This window comes from Xiphias gladius, chromosome 13, assembly GCF_016859285.1.
Source record: "Xiphias gladius isolate SHS-SW01 ecotype Sanya breed wild chromosome 13, ASM1685928v1, whole genome shotgun sequence".
Classification (NCBI taxonomy): Eukaryota; Metazoa; Chordata; class Actinopteri; order Istiophoriformes; family Xiphiidae; genus Xiphias; species Xiphias gladius.
In genome coordinates this window covers 10,712,199-10,732,819 of record NC_053412.1, presented here as the reverse complement: position 1 = coordinate 10,732,819, position 20,621 = coordinate 10,712,199, and the positions used below count along the sequence as shown (strand labels likewise).

General features: G+C 40.8%; 2 protein-coding genes across 3 annotated transcripts; one reads left to right on the top strand and one right to left on the bottom strand.

The window, feature by feature from the left end:
* The first annotated feature begins 3,358 nt into the window (after positions 1-3,358).
* c13h8orf74 (chromosome 13 C8orf74 homolog) lies at positions 3,359-6,600 on the top strand. The gene is made up of 5 exons (XM_040142475.1): positions 3,359-3,412; positions 4,918-5,101; positions 5,450-5,673; positions 6,087-6,224; positions 6,320-6,600. Exons 1-5 carry the CDS (start codon positions 3,365-3,367, stop codon positions 6,557-6,559), a joined length of 834 nt encoding a protein of 277 aa, XP_039998409.1. The 5' UTR covers positions 3,359-3,364; the 3' UTR covers positions 6,560-6,600.
* A 376-nt stretch (positions 6,601-6,976) lies between these two features.
* LOC120798218 (L-threonine 3-dehydrogenase, mitochondrial-like) lies at positions 6,977-11,809 on the bottom strand. Of its 2 annotated transcripts, none has more exons than XM_040142357.1 (10): positions 11,554-11,809; positions 10,709-10,903; positions 10,479-10,521; positions 10,024-10,094; positions 9,288-9,437; positions 8,980-9,152; positions 8,746-8,836; positions 8,517-8,609; positions 8,219-8,395; positions 6,977-8,115 (listed from the first exon to the last, which is right to left on the bottom strand). In XM_040142357.1, exons 2-10 carry the CDS (start codon positions 10,893-10,895, stop codon positions 7,976-7,978), a joined length of 1,125 nt encoding a protein of 374 aa, XP_039998291.1. In that variant the 5' UTR covers positions 10,896-10,903; positions 11,554-11,809; the 3' UTR covers positions 6,977-7,975. The 2 variants fall into 2 exon arrangements, with proteins under 2 accessions (XP_039998291.1, XP_039998290.1); XM_040142356.1 differs by having other exon boundaries at positions 10,709-10,913; positions 11,554-11,808.
* Positions 11,810-20,621: the final 8,812 nt, after the last annotated feature.

Here is a 20,621-nt window from a genome sequence, read left to right as displayed (position 1 = left end):
TGAGACTTTTTCACTGAAAAAAGCTGGAAATGACAATGATGACAGTGGTGAAACTGAACCAAAAGAGTAAAGCTGCTGGCCATAAAACCAAAACAATGAGCTTAAAGATGCTAAATCTCTCTATCAAAATGAGATTAATTATCTGTGAATTTGTCGTTTCAAGAGACCCCTTTCATATTACACATAGCCATTTGACCCATTGTTAAAATGAAAATATTGATTATAGCAGCTTTAAATAGAGTACTTGAGTGAATGTTCTTCATTAAATATAACAGTTGAATGAATGAGGTAACTCTACCATGGTGAACTCTGTTTCATTATTTGTTGTTAAAAAGTGAAAATAAACAAATCTAATGTATTTAAAATAAGTACATAATTCACATGGGTAGCATGTTGAAAGCCGGATTATTTAAAATAGTTATGAGGAAAACATTTTGTGCTCCATTTGGTTTAGGTTCAGTCCAATAAAATTCAGGTGTTTCTCAAAATTTTGTGGTTTAAATCTACAAAATAAGACCCAGGGTAAAAAATAATTTTAGAAGCAACAAATTGAGGGCTTATTCAACAGCCCTTCAAACTTTCAAATTCAGTAAGAGCAGTCTCTCTTCCTGCTCATCAGGAACACCATATTACAGAGTGAACTAGGGGTGCTTTAAAAGACAAAAAAAATCTCACAAAACTATCTTTTTCTCAATCTACAGTACACTTTTTTGTGCTTTTGATAACAAAAATATAAGAGATCTTGTTTTACTGTGCAAATTATTGCATAATTGAGATTTATGTAACTCATATTTCATCAACCCGTATCTGCTTCACAGCCTTGATGAGGGACAGGGAAAGAGTAGGTGGAAGACAGGAAGTCAGGAATGAGTAGTTCCTGTGCCGACAGGATCGAGGCATCAAAGTGAATCATAAAGCAACTGGTCTCTGGAAAACTGTTGCTGCTAATAGGTATTCCTTGAGGATAAATCAAGTAATTCATCACTTCTGTACTGTGTCTGTTGATGTTACACAACTGCATTTTGGCAGAGACACTTCATCCTGCAGGAACCGAAACTCTTATGTTTTAAAACCTATCCCTTCCTCCATGTGTTAGAGATAGCTACTGACCTTTTTTCTTCTTCAAAAAATAAGAAAACTAACTGAAGTTCTGTCAGTGCTGAAGCTTAAATGGGTGAGTCAGCAGGACAAAGGCAGAAGACAGCAGAGGAGAGATTATGAGGTGTGAGGCCTACTTTTGGAGGTCCACTCACTTCTCTTTGTACCTGCTCAATCCCACCTGCTCTCAATGTCTTACCCCATCAGCAGGTGTGTGTGTGTGTGTGTGTGACTCACCTCATCCTAACAATTGGATCACACACACAAATAAATATACGGTAAATATGTAAATGGTAATAAACTTTTCAGTGGTGTTTAAACAAGGGCCGCCTCCTCTTTCAAAACACACACACAACGAGGGAGTTAAAATGCCAGGATACAGCATAGACAGCGTCCATTCACAGGTACACACAAGGACATTTACACGCACTACAGATTCTATAGGCCAGTTCTTTGGGAGTTTAGAATAGCATTTTATATGTTAAGCAACAGGAGTAAAGAAGAAAAAGAAAGAGATTAATCTCACCAATATGGATGCATACCGTTAGGGATGATGGAAGATCAATAGCTCCAGGAAAAAAAAAAAAAAAAAAAAAAAACACAACTAATTTTGATAGTAAGATATTAAAGTCAGGTCGAGTCAGGACCAGCAGTGAGCATGGACCGAGGTGTGAAGCGCTCCGCCTGCCACATCGGCCAGGGATGTGCTGCGAGTTCGTTGTCCACCGGAGACCGTGGGTATGAGGAGCGTGTTCAGACGTGCGTCAAGCCAGCAGCGTTACAGGCCGGAAGTACACTGAATAAAATTCGATTCCAAATTAATTTAGAGGGTAAATATTAAATCATAATTTAAACAGTCGACATAGATTATGTAATCAACGTATACAACGGATAAAGTAAATTACAAACAGACAGACAAAGAAAACAAATTCAATGGCAAAGTAGGTCAATAGGCGGTAATACATTAACATAACCTGCCAAAAATAAAAATATAAGATGAAATCCAAAATAATTTGACAACAGCATATCAATATCATCCGGAGCAGCTCTCACGTGAAATAGTGGGCTAAATGCCGAGACTTAAATGTTAGTTTGTTCAAAATTTGTTATATATTTTAATTATTAACATAAATAAATAAAAAAAAGCATAAAGAGGGTTTTGTGCTTTTCCATATTTATGATGAATCGAATCAGTTAAATTTAATCACTTGTCAGTTTTAATATGCAACAAAACGTTTTTTTGAGTATGTAATGTTATTTAATATTAATTTAGTTCATTTTCAGCTTATAGGATTAATAGTCTATACAAGAAGCACTTTGTAACTCGTAAAGCATTTTGAACCTTGGTTTTGAAAGGTCTGGTATAAAGTAAATTATTATTATTATGATTACTATTATTATTATTATTATTATTATTATTATTATTACTACAATTTTCAAGAGGAAATAAAAAAATATTTTCACGCTTGAACATTTAGGTAAAACATTTTTTTTTTCATGGCAGGACCGGAAATGGTATTTCTAATTTTAGCTAACTTGACAAAAGTCAAATCCTTTATCTTTCCATTAGAAACCCCTCTCTGATCTCCTCCGCTTTATTTCCCGAAGAACCAGAGGAGGAGGAGAGGAGAGGCAGAAGAAGAGAGGAGAAGAACTGAGAGGAGGGGGGGAGGAACGGAGAGAAGAAGAAGAAGAAGAAGAGGAGGAGGAGTGGGATTCCTATCAAAGAGGATTAGACCTGCCTGAGCCATCTGTGTCCCCCGACCGATTAAGCCTAGTTACATGACATATCCGTTACCAGCGCCGGTGTTCCCTAACAAACTCAGCGACAACAGAAAAAAATAACCGTGTGTCTAAGGGGAGACCGTCTGCTAATTTAACTGCATTAATCAAAACCCATTATGATGACCTGTCGACCGAAACGGTCGCCATTGAACCTAATCAGCAACAGGTGTCCGCCAAATTCATTATGCTAATTGCCATGTTATTATTTTAGAATATTGTGTGAATAATTCGTCAATTAAATGCATGCGATACTATTAATTTTCTTTTACGTTTCGTAATATGACAGAAAGCTCAAACTAAACCTTCGCGCAAACAAAGAAAATGAAATTTGTATCCGCACATTCCGTCATCTCCCATACCTTGTGCGTGTATGTGACGTCATCGCGTTACGAGAGGCGTAGGCCCCCCGCGTCCGTCTCCCATGGCAACCGAGTGTTTTTTTTTTTTTTTCCTCCCCAGCGTCACCGGTCGTTAATGGAGGATGGATTCCCTTTCAGAGAGTGAGATAGCGGAGATAGCGAGACTCCAGGTAGGCAGGCGCTGAAGTCACACCCGGGACTTTGACCGAAGTGAATTCAAAGAGAAAGTGGCGTTATTGCGGGGCCGCCAAATGCCGCTGGGGATTTTAAAAAGCGACCGCAAGCCGCCCAAACATGAAGCAACCGACCGGGGCGAGAGTTACGTCCGTCAAAAAGCACGCTACTCTAAATTCTTAGCTCATTGCACCGTCCCTTTAGGCCCCCTGAAAATGTTTATTGTGTTTTTTTTGGCGCCAGAGGACAATATTCAATTTCTGCCGTTAACAGCTAACTATTCCTCAACGCTGAATCTTTTTTAAACATAAGCCATTGCTTCTACGTATATTACAGAGATTTATACCTGATGTTTCCCAATGTAAGGTTCCAAAATGACATTAACTTAAATTAAATTAACAAAACATGAGCAAGATCCAGTGATAGAAAGTAACTAAGTACAGTTCAATTCTGATGCATTTGTACCTGGGTATTTACATTTTCTGCTACTGGAAACCACTCCACTACATTTCAGAATAAAATATTCTACTTCTAACTCCACTAGATTTATTTTTTATTTTACATATGAGAGTCTTGCTTACTTTGTAGATTAATATACAAAATATTTTGATGGCTTTATATAATCTGATACATTGTTATAAACTAGCCACGCAACTGTACATAAAATAAAAACTTAATGGCTGCCACAGACTGAAGATGAAGTGTCACCGCAGCAAAAGGAAAATACAAAAGCTAATGCACCTAAAAAAACTAAAATACATACATATTATTATTTATTACATATATATTATGAGGATCTACTATGTGCGAAATGAAGCATAAAAAACAAACAAAAAGAAAAGGTACTAAATACTACATACACCAAACATAAATAATAACAAAGGTAATTCACCTGTACCACCAAAAACAAAGTGCATGAAGTGAGTGAATCATTATCATAACACATCATATTGCAGCCATTTTGCATAATGAGTACTTTAGATATCCTTAGTATATTTTGCTGATAGTAGTTCTGTACTTTTACTTAAGTGAAGTTTTGAACGCAGGACTTTTACTATTACTATGACTTTACTTTTACTATAGTGCTACTACTTCTACTTAAGTAAATTATATGGCCCTTTATTTCACTGCTGGTTAGATCCCTAATGCACTGATTCAAGTAGACCTGTTTGTTTTCTAACCTAAAAAACAAGTATTACAGGGTCAGTTTGTTTAGCATCTTGAAGCAAAAATCCATTGACAATACAACTTCTGAATTTACTATTAGCGCGTGAAGGCAGCAGTTTACAGATGTACAACATTTATGCTATTGATGAGTAGGACTGGCAACACTCTGCCAAGTCTTGAAATGACAATAATGCCATCTAATGAAGCAAGAAAGTACTTTTTTTTTGCAGCAAACTGACCAACAAGCCACACTGACATGAAGCCCTGACCAAAGCCATAGACTTGAGTTAAACACAATAGGTGCATGCGCTTGTGTGAATCCCTGTTCTCTCAGAGAGATGCTGGCGTGCAGAGGCTCAGCTGTCACTTCTCATGGCCTGAGTTCTGTGATGAGCGGCGGTGCTTCCATCAGGACTTTGTGTATGACGTCGCCATGTTTGCCGCCGCCCATGGCTTTCCCTGGCCTGATGTGATCCGCACAGCTGTGACCGCCAAATGCATCTTCCCGCAGCTGGATGGTAAGAGCAAACAGCAGTGCACTGTAAAGAAGTCTTGCGGGTGGCGGAGTGCGTCACCTGGGGGGCATGATCATGGGCCTTTTAATATGGCCACCAGGGGGAACATTGTGTTTTCTGAGAGCTTTTAAAGGGGAGCAGAAAGTACCCAAATTTGAGTCCTGTGTCTTTTATTAAAACATTCTTGATGCAGTATTATTAACGCAGGTCCACTACACTTAAGTCTGGAAGCTGTTTAGTTTTTGAGCTGTGCTCACAAATCTGATCTTATTTTTCTGGGGTTTGATTTAATGCTCCTCCTCTCAGGCTTCTGGACTTTGACGTTTTTTTTTGCTGTCCTTTATCCATCAGGTCTCGACATACCCCAACTCTTGTCCTTGCTGAGAGATGCACTGTCCGAGTGTCTACCAAACCTTACCCCCGTACACCGACACAAGTTCACCCGGTTCCTCGCAGACACCTGCGCCAGGCGGCGGAGGCTTTTCCAGGCGGTGGTGGGTGGAGCTACTAACATGTCCATCGTTCAGCTACACTTGGAGGTGCAGTTGCCGCCCACACCCTACCCTCTGGCACAGGTAATCAGTAACCGGTGACTACAAACTGAACAGCTATAATTAACATAAAATTTCAAGAAAATCAGTCCACCACTTTGGTCCAGACTGAAATATCTCAACAACCATTGGATGGCTGGCCATGAAAGTTTGTGCAGACATTCATACTTCCAGAGGATGAATCCTACTATGTTGATCCCCTGACTGTTCATCCAGTGCCATCATCAGGTCATTTTTGAAATGTCTCCAATATGGTTTATACCCACGTACCTACAAAACTAATGACATTCTCATCAGCCTCAACTGTACTTCATGTTAAGTGTTAAATAGCAAACATTAACTATGGTCAAGACTGGAGTAAACTTAGTGGATCTCCTGATTTGTCTCTACTTCCCAAAATGGCACCTGCTGATCATTGTGGTGTGCTTGGGGTGCAGGGCACAGAGCTGCATGAGTGGGAGCAAGCCCCGCTCACCTCAACCTTGCGGCAGAAGGAGGAGGAGCTGAGGAGTCTCCGAGATGGGCCAAGGGTCACTCTGGGGGATATTCCTGAGGATGTGCAACTGGACGAAGAGGTTAACACACACTTGGAAATGTTTATGCATAAACAGAAAAGTGTCTTTTATATCTTTCATTCCCTGACTTAGATTGTGTCTGTCATTCACGGTAGGGGGTTTTGGAGCTGGTTCATACAGCCGTGAGGGCCACTGAAGGCCAGATGCTGGCGAGTCTGAACCAAGAGGCCTCCCTGCTCAGTGACATCCTGCATCTCAAACTGCAGCAGGCACCTTTGGCCACCGGGAGGCTCCAAAATCCTGTTCCTTCCAATACGGGTCATGTCAGTCTACATCCAGACTCACTGGCAAAGGCAAAGATACAAACAGCTAAAACTAAAACGGGAGGGAAGTAGTCTGGAAATGCCGTGTGAGGGCAAGACCTGAGTTAATAAAGATGGAGGAGAACACTATCAATCTCATGTTATTTAATCTCACAATTTTCAAGTAACTCAAATTACTTTTGAGTGCTTAAATTTCAAATTGCACTTCTTGACACGTCTAATCTACTTTTGAGTGTGGGATAAGCTGTGTAGAGCATCTGATTATGCATTTGTGGGCTACTGTGCTGTAAATTTCAAAGAATTGATTGTAATCTTAGATGTCAAATAATGTGAGACTTGATTCCTCAACCACGGCAATGTTCACAACCTGGTTTATGATCATGTGCATACAGCTTATTTTTGAGTGGACACAGAGGGAACAGTCACGAAAAATAAATGCTCGCACGAAACCAGTTAAGAAAAGTCATTCTGATTCTGAAATGCTTTTGATTTAATGGAATAAGCGGTAAAGAATAGCATTATAAATAACATCAACATTAAAAAAACAATATCCACTCCCTTCATTCTACACATTTCTTTCACAGAGCTAAGTTATGAGGGTACAGCCCATAAGATGGACAGCTCTATTTTCCTCAGTAACATGAAGAATGTCTGCTAATGCATTCATAGTTTAAACATTCATAAATTATTAGCACCAAGATCGCAGCCTCTAAACAGAAAGCAACAATAAAAATAATTTTAATGAAATGACAAAAACATAAAAAGCACCTAGTGCAAAGGTCAAGTTAGGGTAAGCTAGGGTTATCAGTTTCTATAGTAACAGTACCCGAGGTAAAGCCTTTCAATGGCTATAGTTACAGTACATATTGGTGACCAGTTGGAGTGCAACTCTTACTAAGAGCCAACTGGTTTTTCAGGTTTTTCATTTAGCTGCTACAGAGGTACATACAGTAGGCTGGCAAAGTCATCTCCATACTAACCTATAAATACAAACATACAGGACATTCAGAGAGAGAGCTCAACTTTCTTACAAGTTCGGTAGCTTAGTGACAGTGTCCAGCAGGCTCTTGCAGCACATTGTTAGTTTCACACAAAAGCTAGATGGGTGGACAAGAGAGAGAGAGAGAGAGAGGAAAACGAGAGATGAGATGAACAGATGAAGAGGACTTACAGGCAGATGGTGAGAAATGGAGATGATCAAAAATCTAATCAAAAGTATGATAAGTAGTGCTTTTGAATGTTTTTTTGCCTCTGATATTGACATTTATATTTCAGTTTGATTGTCAAATTGTTGGTATTTATTTGAATGATCTCATTCCTTATCCCCCTGCCTGATTTTTATGTTATTAATTTAGGATCTTAAGATTTTAGGTAAGACTTTGCGATTTTCCTATGACAGAAATTTAAAAAAAGCTCTTAAATTCTAAATGTCACCTCCTTTTGAATAAAGCTTTGTATGGAGTATCTGCAAAAATGCTACAAAAAGACTCAGTAGGCTTGCGCCAGCTGGTTGCCCATAGTGATGTGAGTGAGCATGGTCTGCACCAGCTCTGGGAGGTTGTACTCGTGCTTCCAGCCCCAGTCCTGCCTTGCTGCGCTGTCCTCTAATGCCATTGGCCAGCCGTCCGCTGAAAGAGATTTGATAAAAGGTGTTCAGCCTAAATTCTTGTCTTGCAATAACGTCGCTATAAAGATTAAGATGTCATTACACCACTCATACAGCAATCTAACCTATAGCTTGTCGAACAGGATCCACATTGTAGGCGACTTTGAGGTCAGGCAGGACTTTCTTTATCTCCTGGGTGAGGGCGTGTGGTGTGAAGCTCATGGCGTTGATGTTGTAGGTGCGGTTGACTAGTGTGTCTGCTGGAGCCTCCAGAAACTCTAGAGTAGCCCTGAGACAGTCATCTGGACAGGAGGAGGAGGAGCAGGTGAAGATGAAGGGAGGGCCAACTTGGAAAGTTAAAACATTGACAGGAAAAAAAAAAACAAGCACATTTCTACCATAAAATGACTAAGTCTAGCATACCTATGTACATCATTGGAAGCCGTGTGTCACTGCGCAAGTAGCACTCGAAATGACCAGTCTTCACTGCTGCATGGAAGATCTGCACGGCATAGTCTGGGACATGGAGAAACAGCTCAAGACAATGACCAACGACACAAGACAGCAGACAAGATTTAAAGCAAAGATACTTAAGACAAACAGGGCAGAGCTTTGTGTCATCCCAAGGTGCTTCCATCTCAGACCAGCTTACCTGTGGTTCCTCCTCCCGGCTGGGATTCAGCTGAGATGATGCCTGGATACCTGAGACAGCGGAAATCAAGCCCATACCTGTGGTGGTAGTACTGGGAAAGAAGGAAAGGGTGAATATGGCTCAGGAGGACCAGAAACACTGGGCATTTTCGTGACATGGGCTAAAACATTGAAAAGAAATATAGGACTCTATTGTGAAACTTGAGATGTCTATGTGTGAATGTATGTGTCTCACCTCACCCATCAGCTCTGCGTGGACCTTGGAGACACCGTAGATGGTGCGCGGTCTCTGCACACACAGCTCAGGGGTGGGGTCCCTGGGTGAGGAAGGACCGAAGGCACCAATAGTGCTGGGGATAAACACACGCAGACCATGTTCGGTTGCAATGTCTAATATGTTATGGAGACCTACAAAGAGAGAGGTTGTGCATAAGTGTGTGATATTAAGATGGCTCTAAATGCATAGACATAGAGTCTGTAATTAAGTGTTTATCTTTAGTAATATCACAGTATTATGAAAGAAATGTGTGAGTGTGCATATACCTGTGATGTTGACCTCTTTGGCTAGAGCGACGTTGTTCTCTCCCACAGCAGACAGCACAGCTGAGTAGTGAACCAGCCAGCTGATGTTGTTGTTGACCACAATCTCCCTGAGGTTCTTATAGTCCAGGATGTCTGAGAAGATGAATGGACCTGCGGAGGACACGCGCACACCAAAGTATTTGAACAGTGTCTGCCCACTCATCTGCAGACACACACAATATGTCAACTGTTAAACACTTTCACCCCAAAAGCCTAGTTCTAGGTACAAATATTTTGCATTTGCATGGTCCACGTCCACTACCCTTTTTATTGCACCCACGCATTCCTCTGCAGATATTGAAAATATGAGGGTGCATTAGGATAAAGGGGCACCCAAGGGAAAGCAGAGGGTTATTCAGTGTTACCCAATGATGAAAAATGAATGCAAACAGGAATAAGACCCATTTGATTGTCCAGCAAACCCATGAAATGCATTCAAGGAGTTTTGGCGATTAAATCTGTTTTCTGTGCCTGCTCTGTCAACTTCAGTACGAATGTTGTCCGGTCAAAATATTGTGTTTTTGGTCTACCGAGGCCATTGACAATGGAGAAATTAATATCTCAGCCTCTTCTGTTTTTCCCCTTTCTGAATATTGAAAATGAATGCTAAAAAAGGTATTGCTTGTAGATTCTGAGAGGCCACACACAACTAAATTTACATTGCATTCCATGTGGCAGGCTTTACAAGTATACACACCATTATGGTAGACATGGTTGGGAGGTTTCCGGATGTCAGACAGAATCACGTTGTTTTTTCCAAATCGTCTCCTGAGGGTAGAACATGAACACGGTCAGCTCTGGAAACTGAAATCAGCAAGCAGGTCTGTAGTCCAAATTTCATTTCTGAGAGTGTTGCAGGCATTTTAGTGGCCAAGATGGATCAATTAACCCTGAATAGAAAACTTGATTTTTCAGGCTTTTAGAAAACTCTCCCAGACATCTGTAACAACTGTCTTCACAGCCTCTTTGAGTGACTGATCACATCCTATATTATACTGTGCAGGTGTCGGCTTCTGATGGTGGAACTCGTATATCTTTCTTTTGCTGTGCTATAACTATTCACTCAGAACAAATTGTTCCCGAACATATATACAAAACAACTATGCTGGACATAACTAATCAATAAAATAGGACTTGATGTAAACCCCTTACCTCAGCAGCTTGGCAAGCCCCACCCCCAGCTGTCCAAGTCCTCCTACAATGATAAAAAGAGAAGGGACATTAGTTATCAGAGAGATTAAGGCTCATAGTGACTGATTTGACATGCTTCTATGACAGGAAACTCATATCAAGAAAAGACAAAGTGAGAGAGAGAACAGCTGCCTGAAAAAGAAAAAACGAACTGGCATTGCCACACGGACAGTGACAGTGCAAAAACCAACCAGTGATGAGGATTCTGGGGTGGTCAGTGTCAGTGCAGGATGAACGCTGAGTTCTCCCAGAAGCAGATAAGTGTCGTGAAGATGAGCTGATGCCACGTACTGGTGAGACCAGTCGCTCGGCACTGCACGGGGGCCTGCTCCCAGAATGCTTCACTGCACCTCTCAGCAAGTGCACCACCAGCATCATAAAGCCTCCTAAAAACAACTGCGTGTATTGGCATAAAATAAAGGTATATTTAAGGGGAGTACATTTAAAAAAACACTTTGAGTGCAACTGCTACCATGGTGTTCAACAGATAAGAGAAATTATTAAGCACACTTGTGTGGCCAAGGACAATTTAGGTCACCGAGTTTAAGGCATGAGGGTGTCAATCTAGATGCTACCCTGATGTACAGAACAGTGTGAACTTTTTATATTTGTGTTAATTAATGTCTATGTTGTCATAATATGTACTAAGCCAGTAAAAATTTATTTTGCATATCTACGTCCGGGCATTTCTATTATTGTTGCACTCTCGCCAACCAGTTCTTTAATTTTGTTGCCTCATCTCGGGCTTTAATGAGCCTCACCAATTCGTCAAGAGGCAAAAGTTTAAAAGGCACATGTTTTGTATTTATTAGACTGAAACAGTAAAGTTAAAAAATACGCTATACGTGAATTAAGTCTTGCCCCCCCCCCCGTCCTGCCGCTGAACGTTAGATAACGGTAATGTTAGCCTAGCTATCACCTAACCGCCTGACATAAACTTTAGCTAGCTGAAGCTTAAAACTTAGCCTAGCCGGGCCGTAAAGGGCTGCACGACCGCCTACACAAGACGTAAGGGAAAATGGCATTCGTTCCTTACTTCGAAGCGAACGGGCAGAACGAAAAGACGCCTTCAGACTCCTTCACGCAGCCAATGTTTGTGATGAGACATGAAAGTAGACGCGTGTCGGGGGCAGACGCTCGTTGCCCTGCGATTGGCTTACAGCTCCAGAGGCTTGGTCGCCCGAGCCTGCCCAGATAAAAGACAAACTTCCCGTTGGGACTTTCAAAGTAAAATCCACGTCTACAAACGCGACGACCGATTGCACAAGAGAGTGTGCCTTTACCTTTTAACTGAAAGAAACGGTGACCTAACTGACTTCCTGTGCCACCGTCGCTGCTATTGCTATCTCTAATTCACAAACTCCCACATGAACTCTAAACGGAACCGGGCAATTCACAGTGAATTGTCCTGCAGTGAAAATACTGTACTTAAAATGCTCAGGTCTTGTTGGAGCTTGTTGAGTGTTGACACTACCGGTGCGTTTCGAGACAGCAGTTTGTGGTGATACCACTACATTGAAATTTTTTTGTAATATTTTTCATATAGAGGAGAAAAAAACAAAAACACCCGACAGTAATATAATCTAGTAGAACACCACCAAAGATTTGGATCAATGTCTCTCTGTGCTGATAAAAAAGAGAAAATCAAAGTTTTTTTTCAAAGACTATTGTACTGAGTTGTATTACAATGTATAGAGGTCTCTATATTTCTCAGTCTTTTGATTTAAAAGTGGAGATAGTGGGCTTATGCTTACTCACTATCAAAAAGAGCTACCACTGCCACTTTGACAAAAAGATTTTAGATGTTTCTCCGTCACATATTGCCCTGTCTTCCCCATCTTTTGTCGTGACCTTAAATTGGAGCTGCGGCCCTCTGGGCTGTAACTGACGGTGAACGTCGGCCGGCCTGTGTGGTTAAAAGACGGCGATGCACCGTCACCGACGGCTGCTGGAGAACAAAAAAAAAAAACCAGGTGGAGTTGATTTAAAAAGAAATGAAGTGTCAAACAGCACTATGGAAGGACACGGCTTTTTTTTTTGAGAAGAAACTCGTGCTCTGACCGTTCAACAAACGGAAACTCTGTCAACATATTTAGGTGAAACGACTGGCAGAGTTAGCTTGTTTTCGGCCGTTTGCTAATGGTGCCAGCCACCGGCTTTTGTAAGCTAGCAGAGATGGCAAGAGGAAATAAGGACAACTAACAAAAGTAAAGGACCAACACGGCAACAAGTGCAGCAGGACATTAACTACAGGACATGGGAAACTTCATGTACATGAAATAAACAGGACTGAACTTCAACTTCAAGACGTGAGTCATGTACACTCCCTGTTTGTTTGTTTTTTTTGGTCGCCAGCTGGTTTCTTTCCTGGTGGGCGAACTGGCATCCTGTCACCGCCTGTCTGTAGTCGAACTCCTCGCCGTGTTCCTGCTGATGAGAGCCGTGCGGATTACCGTGCTTGAAGCCGCGGGGTCGTTTGCCGATGTCGACAGCGACACGGTGTCACGGTCGAAACCTGCAGAGGGCTTTGAATAATTTGTATGTCTGAGTTGTTCTGCATGGATCGGCTGCTCAGGTGCCTGTTTTTTGTGCAGCCTGTGAGATGTGAATGTGCAGGTGCGGAGTTGCTTGTGAGAATTTGGTGCACTGTAGTGAGTCGTTGGCTTCAGTTACTGAACCCCTTGAAGGCCCTGCTGGCTGTCTTTTGTATGCCAGGCATATAACTAGATAAGACTATGTAAGTCATGTATTTGATGCATGCATACGTTTTGATTCATACACTTGCACATCTGTACTTGTGTCTAACTGAATGTTATGAGTCTTGATGTATTGTACCATAGCAGCCCACAAACCTGAATTATTATCATTATTATTTTTATTATTTATTATTGTATTATTATTATTTTTTATTTTAATTTTGTTGAGACATTGTCCTACTTGGCTTTTGGACCACTCCGCATCTAAAAGAACAGCTGGCCCCAGTCCGGCTCCTGCGCCCGGATGTGCCACTGCACCTTCTATCCAACGTGGTGCGAACAGTCACCTTAACACCACACACGTTTTATGCAAATCAATGCATGATAATGATAAATCCAGAAAATCCCCCTAAGAATAAATTAAGTGACCATCCAATTGTTGTAAACACTTACTAGAACAATGACAGCAGTGATTAACTTAGTTGAGATGTGTTCATGCAAACACCATAAAACTAATGAAACGGATTTCCCTCCTGTAATTAAGATGGAATTTGGCATCAGTTATAACCTTGCCCCTGCTAATTATGTACAAGTGATTTATTCTCTGTTACATGGAAGAAGATTAATCTGTGTCTTGCATTGCTAACTTGATGGTGGATAAGTGTGCGCGTGCTCGCACACACACTCCTAGACAAATGCAAACATACATCTAGACACGCGTCCACTGAGATTCATCATGATTTTGCACAGAAACATCTTTTGCTCTGACTCTGCATCCATGAGGCTGGTATCTTCTGCCTTGTATGTCTTTGATGGTCAATTTTTGATCTGTAACCAGCTGGATGGGGTCGTGCCTGTGAGGAATCAGGCCCATTACACTTATCTGCATTTTTACCATAGATCAGTTAGGCCCTCGCAATATTTTAGTAGAGCTGAAACAAGTTGATTAAATGATTGATAGAAAATTAATCTGCAACAATTTTCAGTCAGTTAATCAAAAAAAAAAAAAAAAAGTCAAAGTCAATTGCTAATCATATATGCCAACCATTCTGTGGATCCAGCTTCTCCGTTGTGAGGATTTGCAGCTTTTCTCTGTATCTATATAATTTGTATTGGTTTTGGACTGTTGGTTAGAAAAAAGAAGTCATTTGAAAATGGCACCTTGTGGTCTAGGAAACTGTTACAGGCAATATTTTGGATGTTTTTATAGACTAAACAATCAATTGAAAAATTAAATGTATAGAATAATCGCTCATAAAAGTAATCATTAGATGCTGCCCTACTTTTTAATTTCATGTTTACTACAGTTTTAACATTGCTATATTTTATTGTTAATTCAAATTGAAAATGTATTTAAATCTTAAATCTTAGGTGATGACACAGAATATACATTTTAAAATAATTAAGGCAAAAAGAATCACTTAGAGAAACCTCAACATTTGTTTCTGTAAACTGCAGACTTTCTCTGTATTGCAGATGATATTGTGCATGTGCTTGTCTGCCTTCAGCCTGTGTTTGCTGAAAGCCACTAGGTGGCAGTAGATACCTAGAAATCCAAGAATCAAGAGTCCTGCGTCTCTGCTTCGTGACCTGCCATACCTGCAAATAGAGCAAAGGAACCATCATTTTTTAAATCTTTTGTGTAATTGTATACTGTCAACTAGGCTCATTTCTATTTGTATAATTTCTAACAAGCTTTCACATTTTTTTTTTTTTTTTTTTAAAGGAAACGACAACACCACCTATTTCAAACATGGCACATACTCAGCTTGTTTTTAAAATGTATTCATATTTTTTTGTATTTTCTTTAGCTCTCTCTGTGAATTGACAATATTTTAATGTTTGGAAATACTGTGCAGGAATACAGCGTTTTATTTAGAAATGAATTGGACAGGATTTATCCACCAGGAGTTTTACAGCGATATTGTCTACCTCCACATTCCAAACATCTGGATATGAGCCAGTTTTTTCGTGGATGCAGTTCCAACCCTGGGCAACAATAGATGATACATGTCTTATTGTTGGTTTGCTTAAAGAGCCTCTGTGGTTTTTGCCATTTTGGAGGTCTGCCAAATATCTGAACATGTAGTATACACATATTCCTTGTTTAGCTCATTGTTGTCTTGTGTACATGCTTGAAATAACAGGATGCTTTTCTAGCTGTAGCAGCCTTGGTTATCCGCATGAACAAGGAAATATTCTTTTGTTAAATGTGGAAATGCAGTGTCTACATACACAAATGTAATTACTCACAATTTCCTTGTTGAAACAAAGGCTTTCATCCTTCGGAACACAATGAAGTGATGCCCTGTAGTATCATCATGTACACTGTCCAAAGCATACAATATACAGTAAATTATTAGCTTCCTACAATGTGTTATGGTGGAGAACTACCAGATTTGATTGTAACTTTTGCTACCCATAAAGGGGTCTTACAGATCACAAAAACAATTTTTCACATTGACTTGTCATACAGTACATTCACACTTTGAAGTTACGTTGTTGTTATGTTATTAATGCAAGAACTGTAAGCGTAGAGGTGGAGCTAATATTAACACATTTAAATAATGTAGGGTATTTTAATCTATAACGATTCATTACATTTTATAGACTCTTAAAGTTTAGATCTGTAAAGCAACTATAGCTGTTAAATAAATGTAGTTGAGTAAAAAGTACAATATTTCCCCTTTTAAATGTAGTGAAGTATAAGAATAAACAAGCATAAAAAGCTAATATAAGTACCCTAAAACTATACTTGAGTGCAGTACTTGAGTAAAATGCTCAGTTACTTTCCAGCACTGGTAATTGACCACCAAAAAACATCCACGTGTCTCCTCTTAATAGCTGATCTTTTGTCAACATTAGAAAGCGCTAAGTTCTGTTGCAGGTAAGTGAGCTGTTGAGATTAACTTAAACCGGCCCCCGTCAGTTCCCATGCACAGCAGTCCCCGTTGACTCCAGTGTAAAAACCTCTCTGTCGGTTTGAGAATTAGCAAAATAAAAGCCTCTTCGATGTAACACATCTCTATTAATTGGAGCTGTCTTTTAATTTTACCTCGTCTTTGTTCTGCAGCCACAAATGATTTCAGGCCGGCGTGAATTAGCTGTTACACGCAGCAAGCTATCAGCACAGTCTGGGATATAAGAACACACATACATATAAACAGACGTCATTAACTCTGAATTAGTTTCAGTTAAAGAGAGTGTATAACAAGAGGAAGTGTGCTGCAACTCACAGTGGTCATAAGACATGCTGTTCATAAAGAGACTTTTTAAAATAAATACATAATAAAAAAATTTCAATTCCTTCAAATAAACTCTCTCAGAAAATAAAGGTACACAGTGTCACTCCAAGTAGCGGTCCTCATATTGTGGGTGAATGAACACCATCCCAGTGTTTAGTCAGTGTCTCTCATAATTCACTATCATGACTGCGGCCGATAATGGGATTGTAGTCGGGCCTATTTATTGCCACTAGGGAATTGAGGCTACATACAGTGGGTGAGGGGTTAATTAGAAACAACTGAAGGGGTCAGAGGTGTGTATATGTGCGTGTGTGTTGAGCACATGTGATCATGAGAGGGCTGGACCTCTGGTAATAGGGGGCGGATTTAAACAAGGATCCTCGGGAGAAGATTTATCCGCTGGCTGTGACATGGGGACAAATAGTACAGATAGGTGAAGGCCTCTCGGCGTAGAGTCCAGTGTGGATGACAAATAGCTTGTGTGTGTATGTGTGTGTGTGTGTGTGTGTGTGTGTGTGTGTGTGTGAGGAGGAGAGGTGGAGGGGTAAATAGGATGCCAGACCATATTCACTTATCACTGAGTCAGGTCCTTCCCCTAATCCTCTCTTGACATCCAGCAGGGACTCATTCGCTTCTCTCACTTGCCTCTCTTGTTTTGTCCCTGCCTCTCTCTTTCCTCCTATTTATCTCTCTTCTCTTTAATACTCACTTCCACTCCCCCCTCCCCTGTTCTCTCGCCTCCGTTCCTCCAGTGCTCTCAGCAGTATCTCCCCAGCCTCTCAGCTTCCCATATTACACTGCCAGATAAGAGAGGAGAGGGTCCCGACTGACAGGAACCCCAAATTAATTTACAAGCAATGATGCCGTTCCTGGGCTGATAGAACAGTCTTTATACAATATGAAGGGACGGGGAGTGACGCCTCAGAGGCCCCTCTGGGGAGGGAGTGCGACCATGCTATCTTTGTAATTATAGGGAGAGACCTTGATCCTTCTCTCTCTCCTTCTGTCTCCCTCGGTCTCTATTTTTCTCCATAAATGTTGTAGAAAGAACCCCCGAGACAAATCCAAGCTTAGTGCTGTGGACATACGCAATGAAGAAATCTGCGGTTTGCTTTCAATCTCTCTTTCTGTGGCTTCCATTAAGCATGAATTGATCGTACATTACATAGCGTACTCTTCAAGACGTTGCTGTCAGAAGAAAATTGTGCCACAGTTGGTCCTTCCTCCTCAGTCTCCCACCACTGTTGCTTTCAACACATAGTGCAGGATTCGCCACAGCTCTATGGCCTAATAGGCTTACGGCACCATAGAATCTAAACAAATGTAAGTGGATTAAGGGAAATCAGTTTTCCAGTTTATATAGCATTCATTAGCCACTGCCAACAGTTGATGTTGGACCAAAGCTTTTACTATGGGAGCCATTTCGCCCAGCATTTTTTGGCATAAATGCTTCACGATCCCCTGACAATTACACCAAAATGAGGTGATAATAAAGGAAGTCTGACTGCGCTCATGGTTTGCTCTCACTCAGTTGAGGGCTGGTCCTTGAGTCTATTCAATAACCTCGCTAACTGAATGGCTGGGCAACATTTTTCCTTTTGACAGGAGCTGTCAAAGGTGACGTGACTCACTGTACAGCTAACTGGTCAATGATTCTCCCTTTCGTTTTTTTTTTTTTTTTTTGTGCCTTTTTTGACCAAACAAGGAGCCATAGGGAAATGAAGCAGGAACCTCATTTAGCACATGGTTAATTTTTGCAAACGACAAGACAACAAGCAAGATTCATTGTGTTGGTCTTTGTAATTTACTGTGTGTGTGTGTGTGTGTGTGTGAGGATGTGATGCTTTTGAATTGATGTAGGTATGGACAGAGGTATGGACTCAACTCACTAGAGTCAGGTTAGAATCACGAATCTGTTGACTAAATCAAAAAAAAAACCTGGAACTTGACTTTAGCACCAGTGACGCATGACTTCACTTGGACTTCTGCCTTTCCGACTAGGAATGACTTGATATTCACCCCGAGCCCAAAGTTTAAAGATAATGTTGGTGATAGAAATATTACATTCACATGTGAGTGGGTGTCCTTCCAAAAGCACAGGGATGGATTTGTTTGAATAGTTTGGAGGCTAAATGCTTTGTGAGCTGTGAAATGGGAAATTTGTTGAAGCCAGTGTTTGGGGACAGCTGTATGCAGTTACACATTCTCGCCATGATTGCAGTCCAGCAATCCGATACAGACAAAACCGATTTTTGGTCCAGCTAACACGTTAATGTTGGATTCCCAGCATTATCAGCTCCGGCTCTCAGTGGCTCCCGGTGTAATGACGGTTAATTTAGAATAGGGCAGTGGTTGCCTGGGACATGCTGCCATGTTGGAGGAGAAAGAAGTCGGACACTCCTCCTCTTTTTGACAGCTTTTTGAACAATCTATAGCGTGTGACCTCACTCCTTTCTTTTTTCTTTTTTTTTTTTTTTTGTCAGGATGGAAGCTGTGACAACTTTTGCTCGTAGTGACTTGTCCATTATAAGTACTTGTAATATGCAGACACATACTGCTTTTGTTTAGAAATCCCAGGCAAGCTAATATTAAAGCTAATATGTGCAGAACATAACACAGCACAAAACAAATGGAATTTATTTATTTTAAGATGTTAAATACGGTCAATAAGTGCTGTAATACCTTTGATTGAAAATATAAAGATGCTTTAACCACAGTTACAAGTGCTTAAATTTTTTCTTTGTATTCAATAAAATCACTAATTGAATCCTGGTTTCGGTGACATTACCATCTCTTATGTTTTTTTTAGATGAAGTGAACATATTTTTTGTGTGTAATTTATCAAATTGTTATGCAACGGTAAAGGCACCATTGCACAAAAATGGATTTGGTGGGGGGAAAAAAAAGGAAAAAAAATTAGTCTCAGTGGCTTTTATTACTGCAAAATAATAAAAAAGAAAAAAAATGTCCAGACTGTAGACATCATATCCGTTGGCAAACATTACTTGGTAACAGTTGCAGGCCGAGATCACGGCGCTGACATAGCTGCCACAGAGACGTGCAGCAGCCAGATTGTGCTTATGTGTGGCTCCACTCCTCTCATAGAGGGAGAAGTGTAAATCCAAAGCTGAAAACTCCATTAGGACGAGTCAGTCATGCATCCGTGTGCTCCAGTGCCAGACAGCTCTGTAAATCAGGTTCCCCTTTTTCTAGCTCCACTGAAGAAAACAATATGGGTAGTGTCTGGGTACTGAGCATTGGGCCCTTGGGTTACAGGCGCACAGCCACACACACACACACACACACACACACACAGGTACCCTGGGGGCCTGGCTGCTACAGAGTGAGACCAAATGCTCTGATCCAGGTTGAACTAACGACTGACATGTGCACCTGTCAGACATGGGCTGCTGAAAGTGTGTGTGCATTTATATGTACATACACACACACACACACACACACACACACACACACACACACACACACACACACACACACACACACACACACTTTTATACTGTATGTGTGTACTATGTTATAGTCCTGAGTCTTTTATATAAAAAAAAAGAATGAATGTGGACATCAGACAGTAGATTCATCAGTCTTTTGCTTTGCGACGTTCGTGTTGTCTTACATTGAGATGTAATGCCAGTGTTTGTTCTTAAGCCTTTTCTTCTTCTGTTTTTGAACAAATAAACAATTCCGTGAACTGAACTGAAACAAAAATTTTTGAGTGAATATTTACGTGTTGCAGAATATCCTGAAAAGGATTCAGACGCCCCCCCTCTCTCTGAGGCACGCATACATGCAAATACACAGACTGTAAAGTAAATGGATTTGGAGTGTGTCCACCCATCCTAATCTGTTGGCCAGTACAGGCTGACTGAGGCCTAGCAGGTGCTAGACACTTGTCTGTGGAATGTCGAGGGCCAGACCTCAGACCTCCCACCAGGACTGGGCTTCGTCTGTGTGTGCGTGTGTGCGTGCGTGTGTGCGTGCGTGTGGGTGGTGGTCACAACCTGCTCTTAACCTAATTTCAGTTTTCTCAGGACCAAAAATTGCATTGCGCTTTGTACATGTTCTAATTTAAATTATGATTGATTAACTTGCTAAACTGGAATGAACTGAAATTTCTCATTATCACAAATGTTCTGTGTAAACTT